The sequence below is a fragment of the Tachyglossus aculeatus genome, chromosome 15 (genome assembly GCF_015852505.1).
Source record: "Tachyglossus aculeatus isolate mTacAcu1 chromosome 15, mTacAcu1.pri, whole genome shotgun sequence".
Lineage (NCBI taxonomy): Eukaryota > Metazoa > Chordata > Mammalia > Monotremata > Tachyglossidae > Tachyglossus > Tachyglossus aculeatus.
The window spans coordinates 5,799,549-5,822,859 of NC_052080.1; the positions used below are offsets into that span (position 1 = coordinate 5,799,549).

Genomic DNA, 23,311 nt, shown 5'->3' on the forward strand with positions numbered 1-23,311 from the left:
AGACTGGGCTACACCACCGGCTCACTGTCCTGCCCAGAAGTGGGTGCACTTTGGCCACATCCAGTTAGACCTGTGTAGACTGTGAGCCCACTGTTGGGTAGGGACTGTCTCTATATGTTGCCAACTTGTACTTCCCAAGCGCTTAGTACAGTGCTCTGTACACAGTAAGCTCTCAATAAATACGATTGATTGATTGATGCGTTCCTTGGTATACAGCGTTGTTCTGTGTTTTGGGTAGCAATACAGAAATAAGATGTGTGGCGTGTTAAACCCTGGCTCTTCTTCATACCTATTAGTGTGCTCTTCTAAAGATGCTTATTAAAATGAAGAGACGAGTCTCCAAACTAATTACGGTAAATAAGGAAGTGAAACAACCATCCACATTTTTGCTGCCTTCCCTGAATTTTGAAGGTCTTAGCTGTATTTATTTTTGGTAAAGGAAGGGAAGTGGCTTAAAAACCCTGTTCGGGCTTGGACGGGGCTGCAGAGAGGTGGAGCGGAGATCAGGGTCGGACCCTATTGCACATGAAGATTCCTAGTATCGCCTTACGTTGTGCAAAGCACTGGGACCACTTCCACGGAGTTCTCCTAGCGACCCCTGAGAATCTGTTCCTGGCGTGTGGATCGGCGGGATTTGACAAAACAGATTGGGTGATCTCAACCTTCAGATGCATATGGAATGACAGCAGAGGTGCTGTGGGTTGGTAGGAGGAGTGCTAGGAAATATTGGAGAGCATCTAAGGCCGAAAGGATTCGTAAGGAATCATATGATCTGTAGTGCAAGAACTGCCCAGTCAGAAGAAGATGGGAGGGCTGGTCGAACGGGACAAACCAGCGGCCATGCAGTTGATATTTCCAGGACACCTCCCACACAGAGAAATGGCCATCGAAGGGAGTGGTAATGTTGGAGTTGGGGGGATTTGATAATGTGGTGTTTGAGAGATTTACAGATAAAGGGCTGAAAAAATGAGCAGTAGGTAGAGTGTGCCATGATTAAAGGGAGGAACACCTCCTTCAGTGGCAGACCTAGAAAGCCACAGTCCGATTGGGTGGGATACGTGTCTTTGGAGAACTCTAGCGGGTTGGTTTTTATTTTAAAGCCCACGAGGATGTGTATATGGGTGGAAGTGTGTACGGGGGCGTTTGGCAGATTACTAAAGAATAACCACGTGATGAGGATAACAGATGTTAGAGGGGAAGAGAAAGGAGGAGGGTGACACTGAGGGATTCAGAGATTTCTTAAAAAAACAAAACAGTGGAAGAAACCTGGTATCCCATCTAACAGGCCCCTCTTCATTTCCTCGGTTGTCGCCGACAGTGACTCTACCGGTGACGTGGCAGAGAAGTTCCCAGGAGAGAGCCACCACGTTTCTCTCTCTGTCTCTGGGCATGGCCCAGCCAAGGCCATCACAATCCCAGGGTATTTTTCAGTCATCCATGCCTGGAGCCCTCCCCTTATTCATTCATTCATTCATTCGATCGTATTTATTGAGCGCTTACCGTATGCAGAGCACTGTACTAAGCGCTTGGGAAGTACAAGTCGGCAACATATAGAGATGGTCCCTATCCAACAACGGGCTCACCGTCTAGAAGGGGGAGACAGGCAACAAAACAAAACATGTAGACAACCCTTAATGAGTCTTGACTGACAGCTGTTTTTGACAAACAGTTCAGTTCAATACAAGGAAAATCAGTGGCACATTCAGAAATGATTACTATTGTTATGTTTTGGGGTTTTTTTGTCGCAAAGACCTCTTTATCCGGGACTAAATTGAACCTAATCCTCTCTCTCTCCCCCACCCCGACCAGTTGATAATTGGCCCAATGGAAGAAGCTGGAATTTGTGGGATTGGCGTGAAAGAAGGTGATCTGTTAAATGCTCAGCCGACTGACATCTTACAACGTCAAGGACCAGATTATATCGGGACGAGCAACAAAAGTTCTTTGGAGGAAGATGAACAGACTGACTATATTACCAAGAATAGAAATTCAGTCCGCACAGCGTACTGCGCGCAAGAGTCAAGAGATAAGATTCCCTTGAGAGGAGCCCGAACAGATCCCCCGGACGGTCAGCAGGCTTTGGAGCGGGACAAGAGCAAAGAGAAAACCTTAGGTATGCATTTGGCGGAAAAGGAGCCGTCTGTCTCTCGCTTTCATGGCGGTCCTTATTGATTTAGTGCTTACTATGTGCCGGGAACTGTACTAAACCCTGGAGTCGATGGAAGGTAAACCGGTTGGACACAGTCTCCGTCCCATACGGATCTCCCAGGCAGAGAGAGGAGGATTCGATCCTCATTGAACGGATGAGGTAACCTAGGCACCGAGAAGCGAAGTGACTTGACCAAAGTCACACAGTAGACACGTGGTGGAGCCGGGATGATGACCCAAGTCCTCTGACCCTTTCCACTAGCTTCCCGTAGAAACAGAAATCTGAGGCGGCTAGCAGTTTCAGGCTGTACAGATTGGGATTTCTCTCCTGCTCTCATCCCTGCCCCTTCCGTCTCTTCCTCCCTGAAGGGTTTGGCTTCACCTCTAACAATAATAATAATGATGGCATTTGTTAAGCGCTTACTATGTGCAAAGCCCTGTTCTAAGCGCTGGGGGGGATACAAGGTGATCAGGTTGTCCCACGTGGGGCTCACAGTCTTAATCCCCGTTTTACAGATGAGGGAACTGAGGCTCAGAGAAGTTCAGTGACTTGCCCAAGGTCACACAGCAGACACGTGGCGGAGCCGGGGTTCGAACCCATGACCTCTGGCTCCAAAGCCCGGGCTCTTTCCACCGAGCCACGCTGCTTCTCTAGATTACGTTGGCGTCAGTCGATCAGTCAGTGGTATTTAAGGAGCGCTTCCAGAGCCCTGTAGTAAGCGCTTGGGAGAGTCGGACACACCAGTGTTAGAAGACGGGTTCCCTGCCCACTGGGAACTTCCACATATAGTATTGTAGGAGACGTAATCTTCTTTCTCCTACTGGTGCCGGCCCATGCCAGTGAGCCCCCTTTTAGACTGTGAGGCCACTGTTGGGTAGGGACTGTCTCTATGTGTTGCCAATTTGTACTTCCCAAGCGCTTAGTACAGTGCTCTGCACATAGTAAGCGCTCAATAAATACGATTGATTGATTGATTGATCCTCCCCGGATGCCCGTCGTCCGGCCTCCTGCACCGTCTAGTCATTTGGAGACGGTGGGATCCAAGTGGCCTCGGTCTCTCATCTCCACTTCTCGTGGTCCCACGGAAATCCCAGCCGGGCAGCAGTAGGTTTGTGAACGGCCTCTGCCTCCTTCAACCCAGAGTCCCCACTGAAAATAATAATAATAATGATGATGATGACAGCACTTGTTAAGCGCTTACAATGTGCAGAGCGCTGTTCTAAGCCCTGGGGAGGTTACAGGGTGATCAGGTTATCCCACGGGGGGCTCCCAGTCTTAATCCCCATTTTACAGGTGAGGTAACCGAGGCACAGAGAAGCCAAGGGACTTGCCCAAGGTCACGCAGCTGACAGTTGGCGGAGCTGGGATTTGAACCCGTGACCTCTGACTGCCAAGCCCGGGCTCTTTCCGTTGAGCCACGCCGCTTCTCAGCTACCCCTTAGGACAGGCACGCGGCCGCGATTTCACTCACGAAGCCCCTCTGGAGTCTGCCGAGCCGCAACCTTGGGTTTCGCCCTTGGAAATTTGAGGTGGCGGTGATGGTCAGTGCGTCAGCGACAATCTCTTCCCCCGCCCCCCATCCCTCCCCCCACCCATTTACCAGGGTTTTCAAGGCCTACTCTCCTCATCCACGTTGGCTTCCTTCCCGGGGTGACTCTGGATTTCCCCATCAATCAGGAATTCCTCTTCTTATCATTCCGTAACTCTCAGAAGATAGCACGAGAGCTGTCTTCTAACCATTTCAATCCTTCCCAAGGCCTCTGGAGAGAAAAACGATTGGGCTCCGGGGAAAGAGCCCGGGCTTTGGGGTCAGAGGTCATGGGTTCAAATCCCGGCTCTCCCAATTGTCAGCTGTGTGACTTTGGGCAAGTCACTTCACTTCTCTGAGCCTCAGTTACCTCATCTGTAAAACGGGGATTAAGACTGGGAGCCCCCCGGGGGACAACCTGATCACCTTGTAACCTCCCCAGCACTTAGAACAGTGCTTTACACATAGTAAGCGCTTAATAAATGCCATCATTATCATTATTATTATTAATATTATATCAAGTTAGTGAGAAATTAGTTAAAAGTGCATGGAATTTGCAGGTGGGTGGAAAAGGAATTATTATATTATTATTACTATATGTTGCCAACTTGTGCTTCCCAAGCACTTAGTAGTGCTCTGTACACAGTAAGCGCTCAGTAAATATGATTGAATGAATGAATTATTATTATTGTCTCATGGGACCAAATGCTTGCGGGGGTTCAACGGACAGGGACTGTGTCCAACCCAGTTTGCTTGTATCCACCCCAGCGCTTAGTACAGTGCCTGGCACGTAGTAAGCGCTAAGCAAATACCACAATTATTGTTATTACAATAGAACAGATTTGGTATTCACCGTTTGTGCCCACAGCGAGCTTACCGTCTGCCAGAAAATAGCCGCTGGATGTCACGTTGCTCACCCACAAAGAAATAGCGGGGTGATTTACTGTACTTGATGGTTCTCCAAGGGTGTGTATGGACGTGCCAGGGGATTGGGCCATCTCCCTCCCCCTCCAGTCCACGATCTCTGCCTGTATCGAAAGGCCTTGAGCTCTGTGGGAAAATGTTGAGGGAGGATCCTGATCTCCCTAGCTCCTGGGAGAGGGAAGGGAACGGGAGCCTGATCTCATCTAAACCGGACTGCCTCTCCCCCTCCACCTGGCCCTTTAAGTTTTGGAGATGTGGTCCCTCGGGGTATCCCGGGAGTCCCCTGAACTGGAAGCTCGCTATGGGCAGGAAATGTGTCTGCCAACTCTGTTGTATTATACTAAGCTCTTAGTACAGTGCTCCGTTTGCAGTAAGCGCTCAGTAAATCCCACCGACGCCGATGAAGGTTGCCTCACTTATCCCCGCGTCCTCAGAGAAGTCAGACTAAGCAGATTTTGACGGTAGCCCCCGGTCGTCTCTGCGCAAAGCCGTTTTCCCCGACTCGAAGCCTTCTCTCTTTCGTTTCGTTACTCCACAGGAAAGGAAGTTCTGTTGTTAATGCAGGCCTTAAATACCCTTTCGACTCCTGAAGAAAAACTGGCTGCACTGTGCAAGAAGTATGCCGATCTTGTGAGTATTCAGGCAAACAGGTACCCACAGTACAGAGGGCTGAACTTGGGGTTTCCTGATGGGAGACTTTTCCTTAACTTATTATAGGTCCATAGTTGTTGTTTTTCATTTGGAACCTTCATTTCCAAACCTGTTTTGTTTGTGCATGAAAAGTTTGAGTTATGAAGAGGGAAAATATATAGTACTCTTCCAGTTTGAGCGTCTTCACCTGTTGACGGTTGCCAACGAGAACCTATATATACTGCCAGGTTACAGGAAGCTTGTTCGTTTTCTTGTTTTGAGAGCAATTATAGGAATCGGCCATTGCTTTGAGATTCAGTGGATTGAAAATAAATCAGATTAATCAGAGGACGGCCTAATAGGTTAAGTACTTTCTGACAGTAAATACAATTACATAAGTTGGTATTCCGAGTCAGCCTCTTGTACGCTGTCATTTGTCAGATGGCCCTTTTCAGGTTTTCACATTATTTATTAGTCTCAGAGAAGATGTCATGGTTCCTTAAAATCAAGTTACTGAGAAATTAGTTAAAAGTGCATGGAATTTGTAGGCGGGTGGAAAAGGAATGTCAGGAGGAAGAACTAAAATAGAAGACTTTGAGGCAAAGAGGGTTTTGGGGCTTTGGGAGGCAGGAGATGAGAAGCAGCCAGAAGGTACAGGAGAATTAAGTTGTTTTGCTTCCACAGGTCTCAACCAAGGAGCATAATAAGAGGGTATTAAGGAATTACTCATTCAGTACCCTAAGCCGTAGCGTCTCAGATATTTTTCAGCACTGCATTTGAGTGAATCATTTCAAAATGATATTAGCTTTGATGAAGCCCATTGGGATGGAAAATCAGGTTCCAGACTATAGTGAAACAGGGAGATGGGTCTGTGCAAATGTGTGATGTTTGCATTCCATTTGTGTTTTGTGATTGGGGAAGGGTGGACCACCCCAGCCTTCACTTCTTTTTGCCGGTTCCCCCCGGGCTTCATGGGTTTAGGCCACTCCTCGACGTATTGGATTCCGTTCAAAATAAAAATATTGGCAACTCTAAAGATGGAAGCCTTCTTCCTGGCCAGACCTCTTAAAATGAAGTGATTTATTTGCTTCCAACAGGAAGGATGGAATTTCAAGTGGCAGAAAAACACCACCACGTAGGCCTTTAGCTCGAGAGCCATTTTATGAAATTTCATATTTAGATTGAGATGGGGATGTAGATAATGGGGAGAAACTGGATATGCGGCAGTAAGCAGAACAAAATTGAATGCAGTAAGTAAGTAAGTGCGTGTTCTTGGGAAAATCAACATAGTGGGAAGTTTCCACAGACTGCCGGCGTTGCTCTTAATGAGCCTATTTCAGAGTTCCCCTCGAGTACCAAAATCGAAGTCTCCAGAAAAGCTTTAACTCTCTTTCAACTGTATGTCTTTCATACCGTTTAGAAGACTCGTCCTGTAAATTCAGAAGTGTAATAACTCTCCCCACGCTTCCCCAGAAGTCGCGACCATTTGCTGGTTCCGTGGATGACTAGGTAGCGGTGTCTGCCTTCTGAGAAGGACAGCTGCTTCACCCTTCCTAAGGGCTAGACCAGAAGATGGGAAAGTCCTTGGGGAAAATTGAAAGGAGAAAGGCTGCTAGGTTAGAAAAGAGAATTTCATTCTCTCCTGTCCCCTCAGGAAAGATGGGATAAAAGAGGGCTTAATTCTGCCCAGACCCCTGTTGGGCCATTAGGGGTTGTTCATCCCGCAACGCAAGCCTGTCTGGATAATAATAATTATTATTATTATAATAATGATGGCATTTGTTAATCAATCAATCAATCGTATTTATTGAGCACTTACTATGTGCAGAGCACTGTACTAAGCGCTTGGGAAGTACAAATTGGCAACACATAGAGACAGTCCCTACCCAACAGTGGGCTCACAGTCTAAGCGCTGCGGGGGAGGATTCAAGGTGATCAGGTTGTCCCGCGTGGGGCTCACGGTCTTAATCCCCATTTTAAAGATGAGGTAACTTAGGCCCAGAGAAGTTAAGTGACTTGCCCAAAGTCACACAGCAGACAAGTGGCGGTGCCGGGATTAGAACCCACGACCTCTGGCTCCCGAGCCCGGGCTCTTTCCACAGAGCCACGCCGCTTCCCCATACGACGAGCAGGGGTGTAACGGGAAGCCGGGGGGGTCTGTGGCGTCACCGGGGAGGAATTCAGCACGAATTTTCCATAAAGGCCTAGGATTATTCTGTGAGAACACAACGTTGTTCTCGTAGGAGAACTGGAGGTGGTAAGCGGTGGTAAGGCATGGAGGACTCCAGGAGCAAAATCTAGGACTCTGTCTAGCCGTTTAGAAAGTCAGACACCGCGTCGGCTTGTGGAAAACACACTCCTGTACACAGAACAGGAAACACCTGTTTGAAGAAAGTAAAATGAAACTCGGTTTAGATGGATCGAAGATATTGTATTGCCTTCCTGCTCTGACTCTTTTTGTGCGCGTACCTCATGGCCGCCGCGGTAAGCCCCGGCCGATATGACGGCCCTTTTGAATATATACTTAAGGCGCTTGTGAATTTCAGCTGGAAGAGAGCAGAAACGTTCAGAAACAGATGAAAATTCTCCAGAAGAAACAAGCCCAGATTGTGAAAGAGAAGGTCCACCTGCAGAGTGAGCACAGCAAAGCCATCCTGGCCCGCAGCAAACTGGAATCCCTTTGCAGAGAACTTCAGCGCCACAATAAAACCTTGAAGGTTGGTTCATTGCGCACGGGGGGTTGGGGTGGAGCGGGCGAGAGATCGAAAGGTGAGCCGAGCCTCAGTGCCAGAGGAGGCTCTGGTCAATCAATCAATCGTATTTATTGAGCGCTTACTGTGTGCAGAGCACTGTACTAAGCGCTTGGGAAGTACAAGTTGGCGACATATAGAAACGGTCCCTACCCAACAGTGGGCTCACAGTCTAAAAGACTGGTCCAAACCAGCTCAGCTGCTCCAACCACACAGGGTTTCTCCTGGCTCCCTTCTGCAAGTATCCAGCCCATGAAAGGGAAAAGCAGGGAGCGGGTAGCCTGGGAAATCAATCGGCGAGTCGTATTTATTGACTGCTTTCCGGGTGCAGAGCAGTGTATTAAGCACCTCGGGTTCTGCACTATTACAGATGAGGGGAGGGGGATCCCGAGCCGTTTTCAGATATTTTATTTTTTTATTAAAATTGTCCAGTGTTTGTACTCCAGCAATACAGTGGAATGGACAGTAGAGAAGCAGCGGGACTCAGTGGAAAGAGCACAGGCTTTGAAGTCAGGGGTCATGGGTTCGAATGCCAGCTCCGCCAGTTGTCGGCTGTGTGACTTTGGGCAAGTCACTTGACTTCTCTGGGCCTCAGTTTCCTCGTCTGTAAAATGGGGATTAAGACTGTGAGCCCCCCATGGGACAACCTGATCACTTTGCAACCTCCCCAGCGCTTAGAACAGTGCTTGGCACATAGTAAGCACTTAATAAATGCCATTGTTAGTATTCTTCTAGACTGTGAGCCCACTGTTGGGTAGGGAGTGTCTGTATATGTTGCCAACTTGTACTTCCCAAGCACTTAGTACAGTGCTCTGCACACAGTAAGCGCTCAATAAATACGATTGATTGATTGACATGTCACCCCTCTGAGGGGATTCCATCTGATTCTCAGATCTGTCTTTCTCTTCTCTTCATCCCTCTCTCCCCCCATCCAACCTACCCACCCTACCAGGCTAGTCTTCCTCCCATTTCCCCCACAATACAGTTTGGTCACAGCGAATGAAACTGTTTTTTCACAGCTGTGGCGGTCCCCGGGAGCGGGGGACTGGTGGGGAAAAAGAATAGACTTTTAAAAAAAATTTCCCTCCCACTTCTCCCCAAAAGCTACACTGGGCAAGGAAGACTGTACGGGAAAAAGAGCTGCGCCTTGAGGGAGCATTACTGTCCTTAAGTCAAAACGGTGCAAATGTAGGAACGTCCTAAGTGGCGTTTCTTGCTAATAAGAAACATCGTAAGTCGAGCATCTCCCATGTGAAAGACTCGGCAAGGCTGAATTCCAGCCAAATAACCCGAAATAATCGATTGTTTAGGGTTAAGGCAAAAAAATCTTTCTGGTAGATTACAAAGCCCTCCGGTAGAGTCGGAAATCCTGGAGGCCTCCCCCTGCCAGAATTGAAATCCAGTCTCCTAAAAACTGGAATTGTTTTGGCAGCTGTTGAGTGGAATCTAGTGTACCATCTCTTTAGGCATTTAGTTTTGCCTGTTGTGGTGCTTTGCGTTTAGCCCCCCTTTTCCTCAGCTCCCCCTCTCCTCCGCATCGCCCCGACTCTCTCTCTTTGCTCTACCCCACACCCCCGCCTCACATCACTTGTGTATATATGTACATACCTATAATTCTATTTATTTATATCAATACCCGAATACTTGTTTTGATGTGCATATATCTGTAATTCTATTTATATTGATGCCTGTTTACTTGTTTTGATGTCTGTCTCCCCCCTTCTAGACTGTGAGCCCGTTGTAGGCGGGGATTATCTCTCTTTATTGCTGAATTGTATTTTGCAAGCGCTTCGTACAGTGCTCTGCACACAGTAAGCGCTCAGTCAGTGCGAATGAATGAATGAATCTTCTGTGAAGAGGTCACTTTTAACAGAAACTGTCTCGGGTTCAAAGGAAGAAAATACGCAGCAAGCGCGGGAGGAAGAGGAGAGACGTAAAGAAGCCACTGCCCATTTCCAAATCACTTTAAACGAAATTCAAGCTCAGCTGGAGCAGCATGACATACACAATGCCAAACTCCGTCAAGAGAACATTGAGCTGGGGGAGAAGTTGAAGAAACTCATCGAGCAGTATGCGTTACGGGAAGAGGTAGAGCGATTATTTAAAACTTGTACCGCCACGTTTCATTAGTAAAGAATGTTCCCCGCGAGGCGTTCGGACACGGGGCCGTGAAGCAGCACCCTCCCCAAACTCGACTGCGGGACCGCGCGCATTGGAGCCCGGGTGCTTTCCGACTCTGGCCTGCCCCGTCAAACACGCACACGGATGTGCCGATGTTTAATTTTCCTTGCGGGCCGGAAGGTTCGGGTAGATCTGAGTTCTCCTTCTCCAGGCTCCCCAATCCCCCCGGGATGGGCGATGCAGAAGCCCAGCTTGACTTGGCTGACGTTCCCTGCCGTCTCAGGGCCCCCATAGTTCAGCGGGTGGACCGCGCTTCCTTTTTAGGGAGGTCTTTTGGCCGTTGACGTGGGGCGGGGGTAGGTGAGTTTCCACTTTCCAGCGTGCTCTTATCCGCGGCCTCCACATTACTGCAAATGGCCCGCGTTATCTTTCGCCTTGAGTTGCCGTTTTTGTTCTCCTTCAGCAGCGTTAAAAAGTCTGATGCAGTTTGAGCCCTAAAGGACTAGAGGAGATAGGGACACACGTCAGAAGTGATGAAGCTTTATTAAATACCCAGAGCTGTTCCTTCGAAGTTGCCTATTGGAGCCCTCCCGGACAGGCTTCCTCTCTTGCGGTAGTTTGTTCACCGGAGAGGATTTGCTTATAAAATTGACTCGGGTTTTTGGACTGAAAGGAACCAGCCTTCGGTCCGTTTTGTCCCGGAGGTGGGCCCCTGGGGGTTCCTTCACAGCACCACTGCCCCCGACGAGGCCAATATAGTGGGATTGGATGGGTGATGGGCAAGCACCCTCCCCAAACTCCATCTTCGGGGTTGCCTTTTGTCCCCCGCTGCTTCTCTCTATTCCAGTCAGTTCCTGAGTATTCCCAGGTGGGAAGGGGAAAGGAGGAACTTCAGGGTACCCCAGCATTCTGGGCCTCTACCAACCTATCCTAACCTAACCCTGCCTGGACCAACTCTTTTAAGATACAAAGTTGCGTTCATTTTAATTTATTCAGCAGCCTGTTTCTGTCAGCTATTGAGCGCTTACCGTGGGCAGAGCTCTGCACTAAGCTCTTGGCAGAGAACAACAGAGTGTTTAGAAGTATTAATGTCTGTCTTCCCCTCTAGACCGTAATCTCTATGTGGGCAGGGAACGTGTCCATCACAGTATACTCTCCTAAGCACTTAATACAGTGCTCAGGACGCAGTAAATATTCGATAAACTGACAGTGGAATCCAGATAGCGGGGGCATCACTCTAACAGTGTGGTTTCCAGTTTTTAATGGTGAAAAACGGAAGCACATGCCGTTTTCCCCTCAGCACATCGACAAAGTGTTCAAACACAAGGAGCTGCAGCAGCAGCTGGTGGACGCCAAACTTCAGCAGACGACGCAGCTCATAAAAGAAGCCGAAGAAAAACATCAGCGGGAAAGAGAGTTTGTAAGTTGATTCGCGCTTTAATCTGGATAAGACGGAAACCCGGGTGCTTGGCTGAAGGGATTCCCCCCAGTGCAGCACCAGGATTTGAAAAGCTAGATTTAATAGATTTAGAGAATCAATCAATCAATTGTATTTATTGAGCGCTTACTGTGTGCAGAGCACTGTACTAAGCGCTTGGGAAGCACAAGTTGGCAACACATAGAGACGGTCCCTACCCAACCGTGGGCTCACAGTCTAGAGAAGCAGCGTGGCACGGTGGAAAGAGCCCGGGCTTTGGAGTCAGAGATCATGGGTTCAGATCCCGGCTCCGCCAGTTGTCAGCTGTGTGACTCTGGGCAAGTCACTTAACTTCTCTGTGCCTCAGTTACCTCATCTGTAAAATGGGGATTAAGGCTGTGAGCCCCCTGTGGGACAACCTGATCACCTAGTAACCTCCCCAGTGCTTAGAACGGTGCTTTGCACGTAGTAAGTGCTTAATAAAAGCCGTTATCATTATTATTATTATTGTTAATAGCAGTAAAGTTGGCCACCTTGGGAATGTTGCATCATAGTTAGTCGCCAGTGCTGCCCAAATCCGTCCTTAACAATCATTGACAAAAATCGGTCATAAAAATCTGTCACCCATTTCCCCTGACAGGAGTATTTTGGAGCTCCGTAGCTGGAGGCTCGGTTAGGGCCGGGCTTCGTAACGAAGCAGGCGGTGACCTTCTGAACCACGTGCACAGCTCAGAAAAATTCAAGAATGGGAAAAAAAAACCACCTCTCCATTCTGGTACTTAACAGCCTGTCCGACACGTTAAAGCCAAAAGTGGACCGTAAGGCCGGTAGGGCCTCCGCCACCCGCAGAGACAGGCTGACTTTCTGATGGACAGGGAGGAGAGGAAAAGTAGAGACTGGGCATATATGGGATAAAATGGGAGGGATGAGGCCGTCTTCCCCTCCCTTCCGACCCCCGCCGCCCCGGAATGCCCGTTCTGGGCACTTGTACTTGGGCGGGAGCTGATTCAGGCCGGTTCCGGCCGCCTTCCTTCCTCTCCCCCCTCGTCCCCCTCTCCATCCCCCCCATCTTACCTCCTTCCCTTCCCCACAGCACCTGTATATATGGATATATGTTTGTACATATTTATTACTTTATTTTACTTGTACATAGCTATTCTATTTATTTTATTTTGTTAGGATGTTTGGTTTTGTTCTCTGTCTCCCCCTTTTAGACTGTGAGCCCACTGTTGGGTAGGGACTGTCTCTATATGGTGCCAATTTGTACTTCCCAAGCGCTTAGTACAGTGCTCTGCACATAGTAAGCGCTCAATAGATACGATTGATGATGATGATGATGATGATGACTCCCAACGCCGCCTGCTCCGTTGACGTCCGGGGGTCAAGCTGTAGATTCGAGGAGTAGCCGCAGTTGGCTCCGCGGGGACACGAGACCTAAATTTCAGTGACTCGTTCCAATCGCCTCGATGTGATCGGGAAGCCACACGGCCTAGTGGAAAGAGCAAGGAGTCAGAGGACTTGGGTTCTAATTCTGGCTCTTCCGCTCGCCTGCTCTGTAATCTTGGGCAAGTCACTTCTCTTCGCCTCAGTTCCGTCATCTGTAACACGGGGGTTCAGTATCTGTTCTCCCAAGCCCTATGATGGTTAGGGACTGTGTCTGACTTCATCAATCATATTTATTGAGCGCTTACTATGTGCAGAGCACTGTACTAAGCGCTTATAATAATAATAATTGGCATTTGCTAAGCGCTTATTGTACTGTCCTGAGTGCTTAGTAATAATAATAATAACGATGGTATTCGTTAAGCGCTTACTATGTGCAAAGCACTGTTCTAAGCGCTGGGGAGGATACAGGGTGATCAGGTTGTCCCACGTGGGGCTCACAGTCTTAATCCCCGTTTTACAGATGAGGTAACTGAGGCCCAGAGAAGTTAAGTGACTTGCCCAAGATCACACAGCAGACATATGGTGGAGTCGGAATTCGAACCCATGACCTCTGACTCCAAAGCCCGTGCTCTTTCCACTGAGCCACGCTGCTTCTCTAAGGTGACTTGCTCACCTTTCATCTGCCCAAGTGCTTAGAACAGCGTTGGGCGCAGAGTAAGCGCTTTACAGACACCACCCTCATTGTTACCTGCAACCGTTCGTTATTTGGCGTTTGGCTCACCTTCCCGGCGATCGGCGCCGGTTAAATTGCTAATTCTTTTTGTTTTCCGTTTTTCCCTCCAGTTGCTGAAAGAGGCAACGGAGTCGAGACACAAATGTGAGCAGATGAAGCAGCAGGAAGCGCAGCTAAAGCAGCAGGTGAATTGGCGTGGAATCGGCTGGCACGGCTGAAGTGAAGGGGTTCAATAGTGGCCTCGCGGGAAAGAGGACACCAGAGAAATAAAATGGCAATCGGTCACTTGGGGACGTGAAACGTAATCAAGTAGTTTAAAAATTATTTGTGGCCGACGTATCAATCTCCAGGGGATTGGTGTGCCCCAGACTGAGCCCCCTTTTTCCTCGTCTTCTCCCCATCCCCCCAGCCCTACCTCCTTCCCCTCCCCACAGCACCTGTATATATGTTTGTACAGATTTATTACTCTATTTATTTTACGTGTACATATTTACTGTTCTATTTATTTTGTTAATGATGTGCACCTGGCTTTATTTTTATTTATTCTGGTGACTTGACACCCGTCCGCATGTTTTGTTTTGTTGTCTGTCTCCCCCTTCTAGACTGTGAGCCCGCTGTTGGGTAGGGACCGTCTCTATATGTTGCCGACTTGTACTCCCCAAGCGCTTAGTACAGTGCTCTGCACACAGTAAGCGCTTAGTAAATACGATTGAATGAATGAACTTGCGGTCAGCGACCCCCAGGTTGGAGGGCCGAGAGTCCTGGCTGTTCCATCATCATCATCATCAATCATATTTATTGAGCGCTTATTGTGTGCAGAGCACTGTACTAAGCGCTTGGGAAGTACAAGTTGGCAACATATAGAGACAGTCCCTACCCAACAGTGGGCTCCAGCAACCAAAGGAATTTAAAGTCTGTAATAATAATAATAATAATAATAATAATAATAATAATGGCGTTTATTAAGCTCTTTAACTATGTGCAAAGCACTGTTCTAAGCGCTGGGGAGGTTACAAGGTGATCAGGTTGTCCCCCAGGGGTCTTACAGTCTTCATCCCCATTTTACAGATGAGGGAGCTGAGGCACGGAGAATCAATCAATCAATCAGTCGTATTTATTGAGCGCCTACTGTGTGCAGAGCACTGTACTAAGCGCTTGGGAAGTACAAGCTGGCAACATATAGAGACAGTCCCTACCCAACAGTGGGCTCACAGTCTAGAAGGGGGAGACAGACAACAAAACCAAACATACTAACAAAAAAAATAACTACAATAGATAGGTTCAAGTAAAATAAATGAATGAATGAATAAATAAATAAATAAATAAATGAACGAACAAATAAATAAGTAATAAGTAAATGTGAAGTGACTTGCCCCAAGTCACCCAGCTGACAGTTGGCAGAGCCGGGATTTGAACCCATGACCTCTGACTCCCAAGCCGGGGCTCTTTTCCACTGAGCCACGTGGCTTCTCATAATGTAGTGAAGGAAATGCAAAAAGCAAGCGAGAGTTAGAACGGCCAAGGGGTCTGAGGTAGCATGTCTGCCTCGGGCCCGTACAAGAAATGAGCCGTCAGGATCTATCACTCGGCAGTTTGGTTCCCGTCACCCGAATCTATTCCCTCTCCTTTGGCGGAGAAGCATCGGTACCGATTGACCACCCAAAATCCCATTTGCAGATGATCGTCAGGCGAGCCTTTCTTATCATTCATTCACTCATTCAGTCGTCTTTATTGAGCGCTTACCGGGTGCAGAGCACTGTACTAAGCGCTTGGGAAGTACAAGTCGGCAACATATAGAGACGGTCCCTACCCAACGGCGGGCTCACGGTCTAGAAGGGGGGGGACAGACAACAAAACAAAACATGTGGACAGGTGTCAAGTCACCAGAATAAATAAAAATAAAGCCAGGTGCACATCGTTAACAAAATAAATAGAACAGTAAATATGTACAATGTGTAGTCCCACCACACTCCCTCCTATATTTTGGTATCGAGCTGCCGAGTCCGCGCTTAGTACGGTGCTCCGCGTACAGTGAGCGTGCAGTAAATACGATTGAATGAGAAAGTACTTCAGTGGTGATACCGTCTCTGCTTCCCTGTAGATAGTAATGGTTAAAAGCAGCTAATGCCTCTGTGATTAGGCCCTTCGTATTTATCAAGACTACCTCCTTCAAACACTCCGGCTAGAAGTGAAAAGGCAAAAGCTTATGAAAAGATTTCCGATTTCTCCCTCCTCCTCATACTCTCCCAAACTCTCGTTGCAAAATTTTGCCCGCAGCGGGCATTCGGTCATTTATATAATAATAATAATGAGGGTATTTAAGCGCTTACTATGTGCAAAGCACTGTTCTAAGTGCCGGGGAGGTTACAAGGTGATCAGGTTGTCCCACCGGGGGCTCACGGTTTTAATCCCCGTTTTACAAATGAGGTCACTGAGGCCCAGAGAAGTGAAGTGACTTGCCCAAAGTCACACAGCTGACAGTTGGCGGAGCCGGGATTTGAACCCATGACGTCTGACTCCAAAGCCCGGGCTCTTTCCACCGAGCCATCAGCGAAGGTGATGTGCGTGGAGCGCTTAAACTGAGCTCCTGACATTTGTAGGTTTAGTTATGCATCGTCATTGTCATTTTTCATACTGTGGTAAGCTGAAAATTCACCTTCATATATAAGATAACAGTAGTGTTTTACCTAAACCTGATTAGGTAAATTCCCCCGAAAGCATTTATACGTCTAAGGCCAGGGCCTTTGGTATGAATCTCACTATTTGATACTTCTGTTTTACAGCTCTCTCTTTATATGGACAAGTTTGAAGAATTCCAGACAACCATGGCGAAAAGCAACGAGCTTTTTACAACCTTCAGGCAGGAAATGGAAAAGGTACTTGTAAGGGCGGTCAGAGCCTTGAGAGTCACCCCACCAAAAAAAAAAACAAAAAACCAACCCAATTTTGTTTGTAAAGTCAACAGATCTGATTATTTCCAAATAGAGGTGGAAGAAGAGTGGGTCCTGAGTTTTTGGGCCTGAGGACGTGCAAATCGTCAAAGGGTGAAGTGAGTTAACCCAGTAATGAAAAAAAGCCCGTTCCCAGTTGTGAGCGAAATACCCGCTTAAGTTGGTTAGGAAGGACTATCTTAAAACATGGTGTTTCTCTAAAAAGAAGCTCAAGTCCCCCCCCAAAAAATGATTGATTTATTCCAGTATTGACCATTTAGAGCTGTCCTTCGTATCTGGAGAAGACTCTGCCGACTGTGACCTTCACCCATGATTGCATTCGGGACTGAAAAGGCTATGGTGGGACCCCAAATTCCCGGCCGTATTGAGTAGCCAGAAAGGCTGTCCCTTGCTGTTAACTGCTTAACGTTCGCAGCTTCCGCTGCTGTTTTCACTTTGGCCTTGTTGTCTTTGTTCCTCACGGAGCTTTTCCTCAAAAAGCGCCCGCGCCAGTAGTGGTACACCCTACGGGTCTACCCCTTGACCTCTGACTCGAGATTTTCAGCTGGGGTGCAGGCACCGGCTGAGGTCTGCGGTCCTCAGAATTAAATTCCAGAATTGTCCTTGGAATGAAAGCTTCCTCTGTCCCGAGTTCGGCTCTTCATCCAGCAGCTCAGTGACCAGAATTATTTTCCAATTGTACACGATAGAAAATCTGTCACACCCGTAGGCAGGAAAGATTCAGTGTGGAGTTCTTGATACTGAAAATCAGTGAAAATATTAAATGGTCTATTTTCCTTACACTCCCTCAAACGAACCTGTTCCACACATACACATCGTCCGCTTAAAACTGTCAGTTGCTTTTCGCCAAGTAAATTTCCCCGCTTGATTTCAAAGGATACATTGAGAAAACGGGCGCTCGTACGTATGTTGGTTCAAAACGTGAGCGCATAGCGCAGTGCTCTGCACGCAGTAAAGAAATACGATCAGTCGGTGGACTAATGATGCTTCCTGCTTTCTTCAGATGACCAAGAAAATAAAAAAACTGGAAAAAGAAACAATCGTTTGGCGCACCAAGTGGGAAAACAACAACAAAGCCCTTCTGCAGATGGCCGAAGAGGTGGGTTTGACCGGTTCGATTGTTCACAGTTATCTACTCCCGGTTATCCACGGTAAAAAATCACGTGCTTATTGTTTTGTTAGCGTCTCTCTGCCCGGCTCAAATACGAGAGGCAGATCCCCCCCCCAACACTGAGCCAGGTTGCCGGTAGAAAAGTCCGAAATGTGAGCAGAGCGGCTTGGCTCCCGATCCCCCCCGGCCCCGAGGTTAGGGGGCTGAAGGTCCTGGCCTTTCTTCCATGTTGGTAGCCGGCCCCGGCTCACTTGTGAGACGGGCCGGATTCCGCTCCAGCCTCGGTGCCGTTCTCCCGGTGCCCCGGGAGGACGCGAGGACGCGCCCCTCGGCAACCGTCCGGCCCGGAGTCGCCCCGAGGTCCTCGCCGTCCGCGGGTTGTCCCCGTTTTCGGCCAGGAATCACCCGGTCCGCTGGCCGGGACCCCGGCCCCTGGCTCCCGGGAATAGGCCCACGGTGGGCTGCGTCCCGGTCCTTGGAATTAGAGCGGCCCCCTGCCGTGGGGGAAATCCACATTCTAGCCGTAGAGAAGCCACACGGCCCAGTCGTGGAACGAGCACGGACCTGGGAATCGGAAGGACTGGGTCCGAATCCCGGCCTTGGGCAAGTCGCTTCCCTTCTCTGAGCCCCGTCTATAAAGGGCGGATTAAGACTACGAGCCGTACGTGTCCGGCCCGATTTATCCCGTGTCTATCCCGACGCTTAGTACGGTGCCCGGCCCAGAGTAAGCGCTCGACAGGTGCCAGAAGGGGGGAAAAAAAAAAACCCCTGGGCCCGCACGGCCCCGGGAAACCTGCGCCTGTCTTCTCTCGGCAGAAAACCATTCGGGATAAAGAGTACAGCGCCTTTCAGATCAAACTGGAGCGATTGGAGAAGCTGTGCCGGGCCCTTCAGACGGAGAGGAACGAGCTGAACGAGAAGGTGGAGACCCTCCAGGAGCGGGCGTCCGTGCGGGAAGCGGCCGAGCCGGGCCCCGGGTGGGAGCCCCATGGAGGGCCGCCGCCGCCCCCGCCCCCGCCGCCCCCGCCGCCCCCTCCCAGAGAGGCGCGGGGGCCGGGGGCGGCCCAAGGAGACGCAGCCCCCCACCCCGGGGCCCCGGCCCCCGACTCTGGCCACTGAAGCCAGGCCCGAACACTGCATCGAGAGATCTATTTTGTGTATACCTTTCTCTGTCGGTGGTAACTCTTGGTTTTTGTGGTGAAAAATTTCTTACTTTTTCTACCATATCTGTATTTTCTTAGAACCTCTGGACTCCTATGTGGTACAGGAAGCCGCTCGGCGGCCCGGAATAGTTTTAATCGATAAATTTTCCACAACCGTGTTGCACATCGGCCTCATTTTTTTTTCCTCCCCGCGTGTGTGCGTGTGCTTGTGTGTTTGTGCGTGTGTGGTGTCTTGACTTGCCCTGTCCACCCCTTTCACTGTCTCCCCCCCCCCCCCCCCCCCCCCACACACACACAAATATCACCTTGTGAACTGAGATCTCCGTTACCGAGCGGCCTGCCACGGTAACGGAGAAATCCCGTCACTGTGGAAAATGAATTTTCCTTCCTGGTTTTATTAACGGCATCAAAACAAGACCTCCCAGGGACTTGTAGAGAACATTTGGATTTATGGCCGGGAAAGGTTTTTCATCGTTGCTACCCTAGCCGATGATAAAGCCCCCCAAGATTGGCCCGTTGACCCACTTGTAAGAGTCTAGCACACGGGTGTGACGTTAAAAAAGCGGCTTTGCAACGTAAACTGTGGTCAGTTTTCCCATGAGGGAACAGGGCGTTTACAGCGGCGGCCTGTGTATTTCCAAGGGCTCTGTGGTAAGAATTCCTTGATGGTGAGCAATGTGTAATACTTAGTATCCCGAAACAAGTGACGGAAAGGGAGATTTTGGTGGGATTGCAGATGGGATAAAATTAGGGAAACGGCAGATAATGTAACTACAGGCGAAACGGTGTTCATTCGTTTTTGTCCAGTACGGAGTCGGGTTTTGATCAAGATTATGTGTGTGTTGAAATGTAAATCCTTTTGATTCTAGACTGTGAGCCCGTTGTTGGGTAGGGGACCGTCTCTCTATGTTGCCGACTTGTACTTCGCAAGCGCTTAGTACAGTGCCCTGCACACAGTAAGCGCTCAGTAAGCGAATGAGCGAACGGTTCTAGGACCTTTCCGAGATTAAAACTTGGAAGATCAAGTCTCTAAGCAGAGAAGGAGCCTGGCCAAGTGGAGAGAGCGTGGGTATGAGTTCTAATCCTGCTCCGTCTACTGGGTCACCTTGGGCAGGTCGCTTCACTTCTCTGCGACTCAGTCACCTCATCTGTGAAATGGGGTTTGAGACCGCGAGGCCTGCGTGGGGCAGAGAGGGAATGCGTCCGACCCGGTGCTTAGTTCAGTGCCTGGCACATAATAAGCGCTTAACAAATACCACAGTCAGGATTGCTGTTAAATTCTCAGATGATGGAGATGCTTTTAGACTGTGAGCCCACTGTTGGGTAGGGGCTGTCTCTCTGTGTTGCCAACTTGTACTTCCCAAGCGCTAAGTACAGTGCTCTGCACACAGTAAGCGCTCAATAAATGCGATTGATTGATTGATTGGAGGAGGCAGAACAGTTTGGAACAGTTTGGATCCTTTCCAACCTGTCCACGGACGCTGGCACCCCAAGCGAACTGCCATTTGGTTGACCACGAGGATACTGCAGGACGGCACTTGGGAGTCTCGTGCCCGACACAATTCACTTGGAAGCGCTTAGTACAGTGCTCTGCACACAGTAAGCGCTCGATAAATGCGATCGGAGGAATGAAAAGGTGGCTTCCCAGGAGGCAGAAAGGCCGGGACTGATGCCTAGGTGGTACAGGCCTGTCGGTGTGATGGGTTGCAAGTAGCTCGCTTTTTATTTTTTTGTCTGTCCCGAGTGTTGTCTTTTCTAGGAAATACGATATAGTGTACGTGATACTTTCCGGTACTTTAAGATGTTTTTGCACTTGACCAGGGGAAATCTTTTAGGCAAGCACATAATCTCACAAATGTGCCCTCGTTCGGTCTTTGTGGCTTAATGACCTGTTCAGGCTGCACTGAAAGTTTTTGGCCCGTTTCCTGATGTCTCGCGTATCGCTGCTCTGTTTTTCGTCGTACAGTGATGTTTGCGGGGACCCGGAAAAGCCCGGCGGGCCGAGCCGGCGAATTCAGGGCCGGACGGTTCTCGGGCCAGGTTTTCTCTCGGATTGATAACAGTTCCGTCAGCGGTCGCGTCGGTGGCTTAAACGTGGTGAAGGAATGACAGGAAGGAAGATAGGGACCGAGGTTGCTTTCCCGTCGGGAAGCTAATCGTGGTGCGGGGAGCACCGGAAAGTCTCCTGTTGAAAAACACTTCATCAAGGAGATACCTCCCAAGCGCTTAGTACAGTGCTCTGCACGCAGTAAGCGCTCAATAAACCCGATCGATTGATTATTTAGCTCCTGCCTGTGGTCTCGGAGGCCAAAGGTTTGACCTGAGTTTCACTGGAACACGGGCTTGCTGAGCTGGGGGGGGGAAATCAAATTTTGAGACGGGCCGATCTGTTATCGGACCAGCGACGAGCCTTTGATTTCTGCGCTTAATACAGCGCTCTGCCCACAGTAAGCGCTCAATAAACACGATTGATTGATTATTTAGCTCCTGCCTGTGGTCTCGGAGGCCAAAGGTTTGACCTGAGTTTCACTGGAACACGGGCTTGCTGAGCTGAGGGGGGAAATCAAATTTTGAGACGGGCCGATCTGTTATCGGACCAGCGGCGAGCCTTTGATTTCTGCGCTTAGTACAGCGCTCTGCCCACAGTAAGCGCTCAATAAACCCAATTGATTGATTATTTAGCTCCTGCCTGCGGTCTCGGAGGCCAAAGCTTTGACCTGAGTTTCACTGGAACACGGGCTTGCTGAGCTGGGGGGGGAAATCAAATTTTGAGACGGGCCGATCTGTTATCGGACCAGCCACGAGCCTTTGATTTCTGCGCTTAGTACAGCGCTCTGCACACAGTAAGCACTCAATAAATACGATTGATTGATTATTTAGCTCCTGCCTGTGGTCTCGGAGGCCAAAGCTTTGACCTGAGTTTCACTGGAACACGGGCTTGCTGAGCTGGCGGGGGGGAATCAAATTTTGAGACGGGCCGATCTGTTATCGGACCAGCGAATTTCTGCGCTTAGTACAGTGCTCTGCCCACAGTAAGCGCTCAATAAACACGATCGATTGATTATTTAGCTCCTGCCTGTGGTCTCGGAGGCCAAAGGTTTGACCTGAGTTTCACTGGAACACGGGCTTGCTGAGCTGGGGAGGGGAAATCAAATTTTGAGACGGGCCGATCTGTTATCGGACCAGCGACGAGCCTTTGATTTCTGCGCTTAATACAGCGCTCTGCCCACAGTAAGCGCTCAATAAACACGATTGATTGATTATTTAGCTCCTGCCTGTGGTCTCGGAGGCCAAAGGTTTGACCTGAGTTTCACTGGAACACGGGCTTGCTGAGCTGGGGGGGGGAATCAAATTTTGAGACGGGCCGATCTGTTATCGGACCAGCGAATTTCTGCGCTTAGTACAGTGCTCTGCCCACAGTAAGCGCTCAATAAACACGATCGATTGATTATTTAGCTCCTGCCTGTGGTCTCGGAGGCCAAAGCTTTGACCTGAGTTTCACTGGAACACGGGCTTGCTGAGCTGGGGGGGGAAATCAAATTTTGAGACGGGCCGATCTGTTATCGGACCAGCGACGAGCCTTTGATTTCTGCGCTTAGTACAGCGCTCTGCACCCAGTCAGCGCTCAATAAACATGATCGATTGATTATTTAGCTCCTGCCTATGGTCTCGGAGGCCAAAGGTTTGACCTGAGTTTCACTGGAACACAGGCTTGCTGAGCTGGGGGGGGAAATCAAATTTTGAGACGGGCCGATCTGTTATCGGACCAGCGACGAGCCTTTGATTTCTGCGCTTAGTACAGTGCTCTGCCCACAATAAGCGCTCAATAAATACGATTGATTGATTACTTAGCTCCTGCCTATGGTCTCGGAGGCCAAAGGTTTGACCTGAGTTTCACTGGAACACGGGCTTGCTGAGGGGGGGGGGAAATCAAATTTTGAGACGGGCCGATCTGTTATCGGACCAGCGACGAGCCTTTGATTTCTGCGCTTAGTACAGTGCTCTGCCCACAATAAGCGCTCAATAAATACGATCGATTGATTACTTAGCTCCTGCCTATGGTCTCGGAGGCCAAAGCTTTGACCTGAGTTTCACTGGAACACGGGCTTGCTGAGCTGGGGGGGGGGAATCAAATTTTGAGACGGGCCGATCTGTTATCGGACCAGCGAATTTCTGCGCTTAGTACAGTGCTCTGCCCACAGTAAGCGCTCAATAAACACGATTGATTGATCATTTAGCTCCTGCCTGTGGTCTTGGAGGCCAAAGGTTTGACCTGAGTTTCACGGGCTTGCTGAGCTGGGGGGGAATCAAATTTTGAGACAGGCCGATCTGTTATCGGACCAGCGACGAGCCTTTGATTTCTGCGCTTAGTACAGCGCTCTGCCCGCAGTAAGCGCTCAATAAATACGATTGATTCTGCGGTGTTGAAAAGCTGAAGGTGGGATTGC

The 23,311-nt window shown here is 49.3% G+C and overlaps 1 protein-coding gene across 1 annotated transcript in view; it reads left to right on the forward strand.

Moving 5' to 3' along the window:
- Positions 1 to 20,972, forward strand: part of TXLNG (taxilin gamma) — a 49,452-nt gene extending 28,480 nt beyond the window's left edge. The window contains exons 2-13 of the mRNA XM_038757117.1: positions 1,810 to 2,113; positions 5,140 to 5,231; positions 7,778 to 7,948; positions 9,875 to 10,069; positions 11,403 to 11,522; positions 13,749 to 13,823; positions 16,422 to 16,514; positions 17,593 to 17,688; positions 18,517 to 18,710; positions 19,454 to 19,514; positions 20,623 to 20,698; positions 20,830 to 20,972. Coding sequence (XP_038613045.1) covers positions 1,825 to 2,113; positions 5,140 to 5,231; positions 7,778 to 7,948; positions 9,875 to 10,069; positions 11,403 to 11,522; positions 13,749 to 13,823; positions 16,422 to 16,514; positions 17,593 to 17,688; positions 18,517 to 18,710; positions 19,454 to 19,514; positions 20,623 to 20,698; positions 20,830 to 20,972 — 1,605 coding nt within the window. The 5' untranslated portion in view covers positions 1,810 to 1,824. The remainder of the gene's footprint in view (positions 1 to 1,809; positions 2,114 to 5,139; positions 5,232 to 7,777; positions 7,949 to 9,874; positions 10,070 to 11,402; positions 11,523 to 13,748; positions 13,824 to 16,421; positions 16,515 to 17,592; positions 17,689 to 18,516; positions 18,711 to 19,453; positions 19,515 to 20,622; positions 20,699 to 20,829) is intronic.
- Positions 20,973 to 23,311: the final 2,339 nt, after the last annotated feature.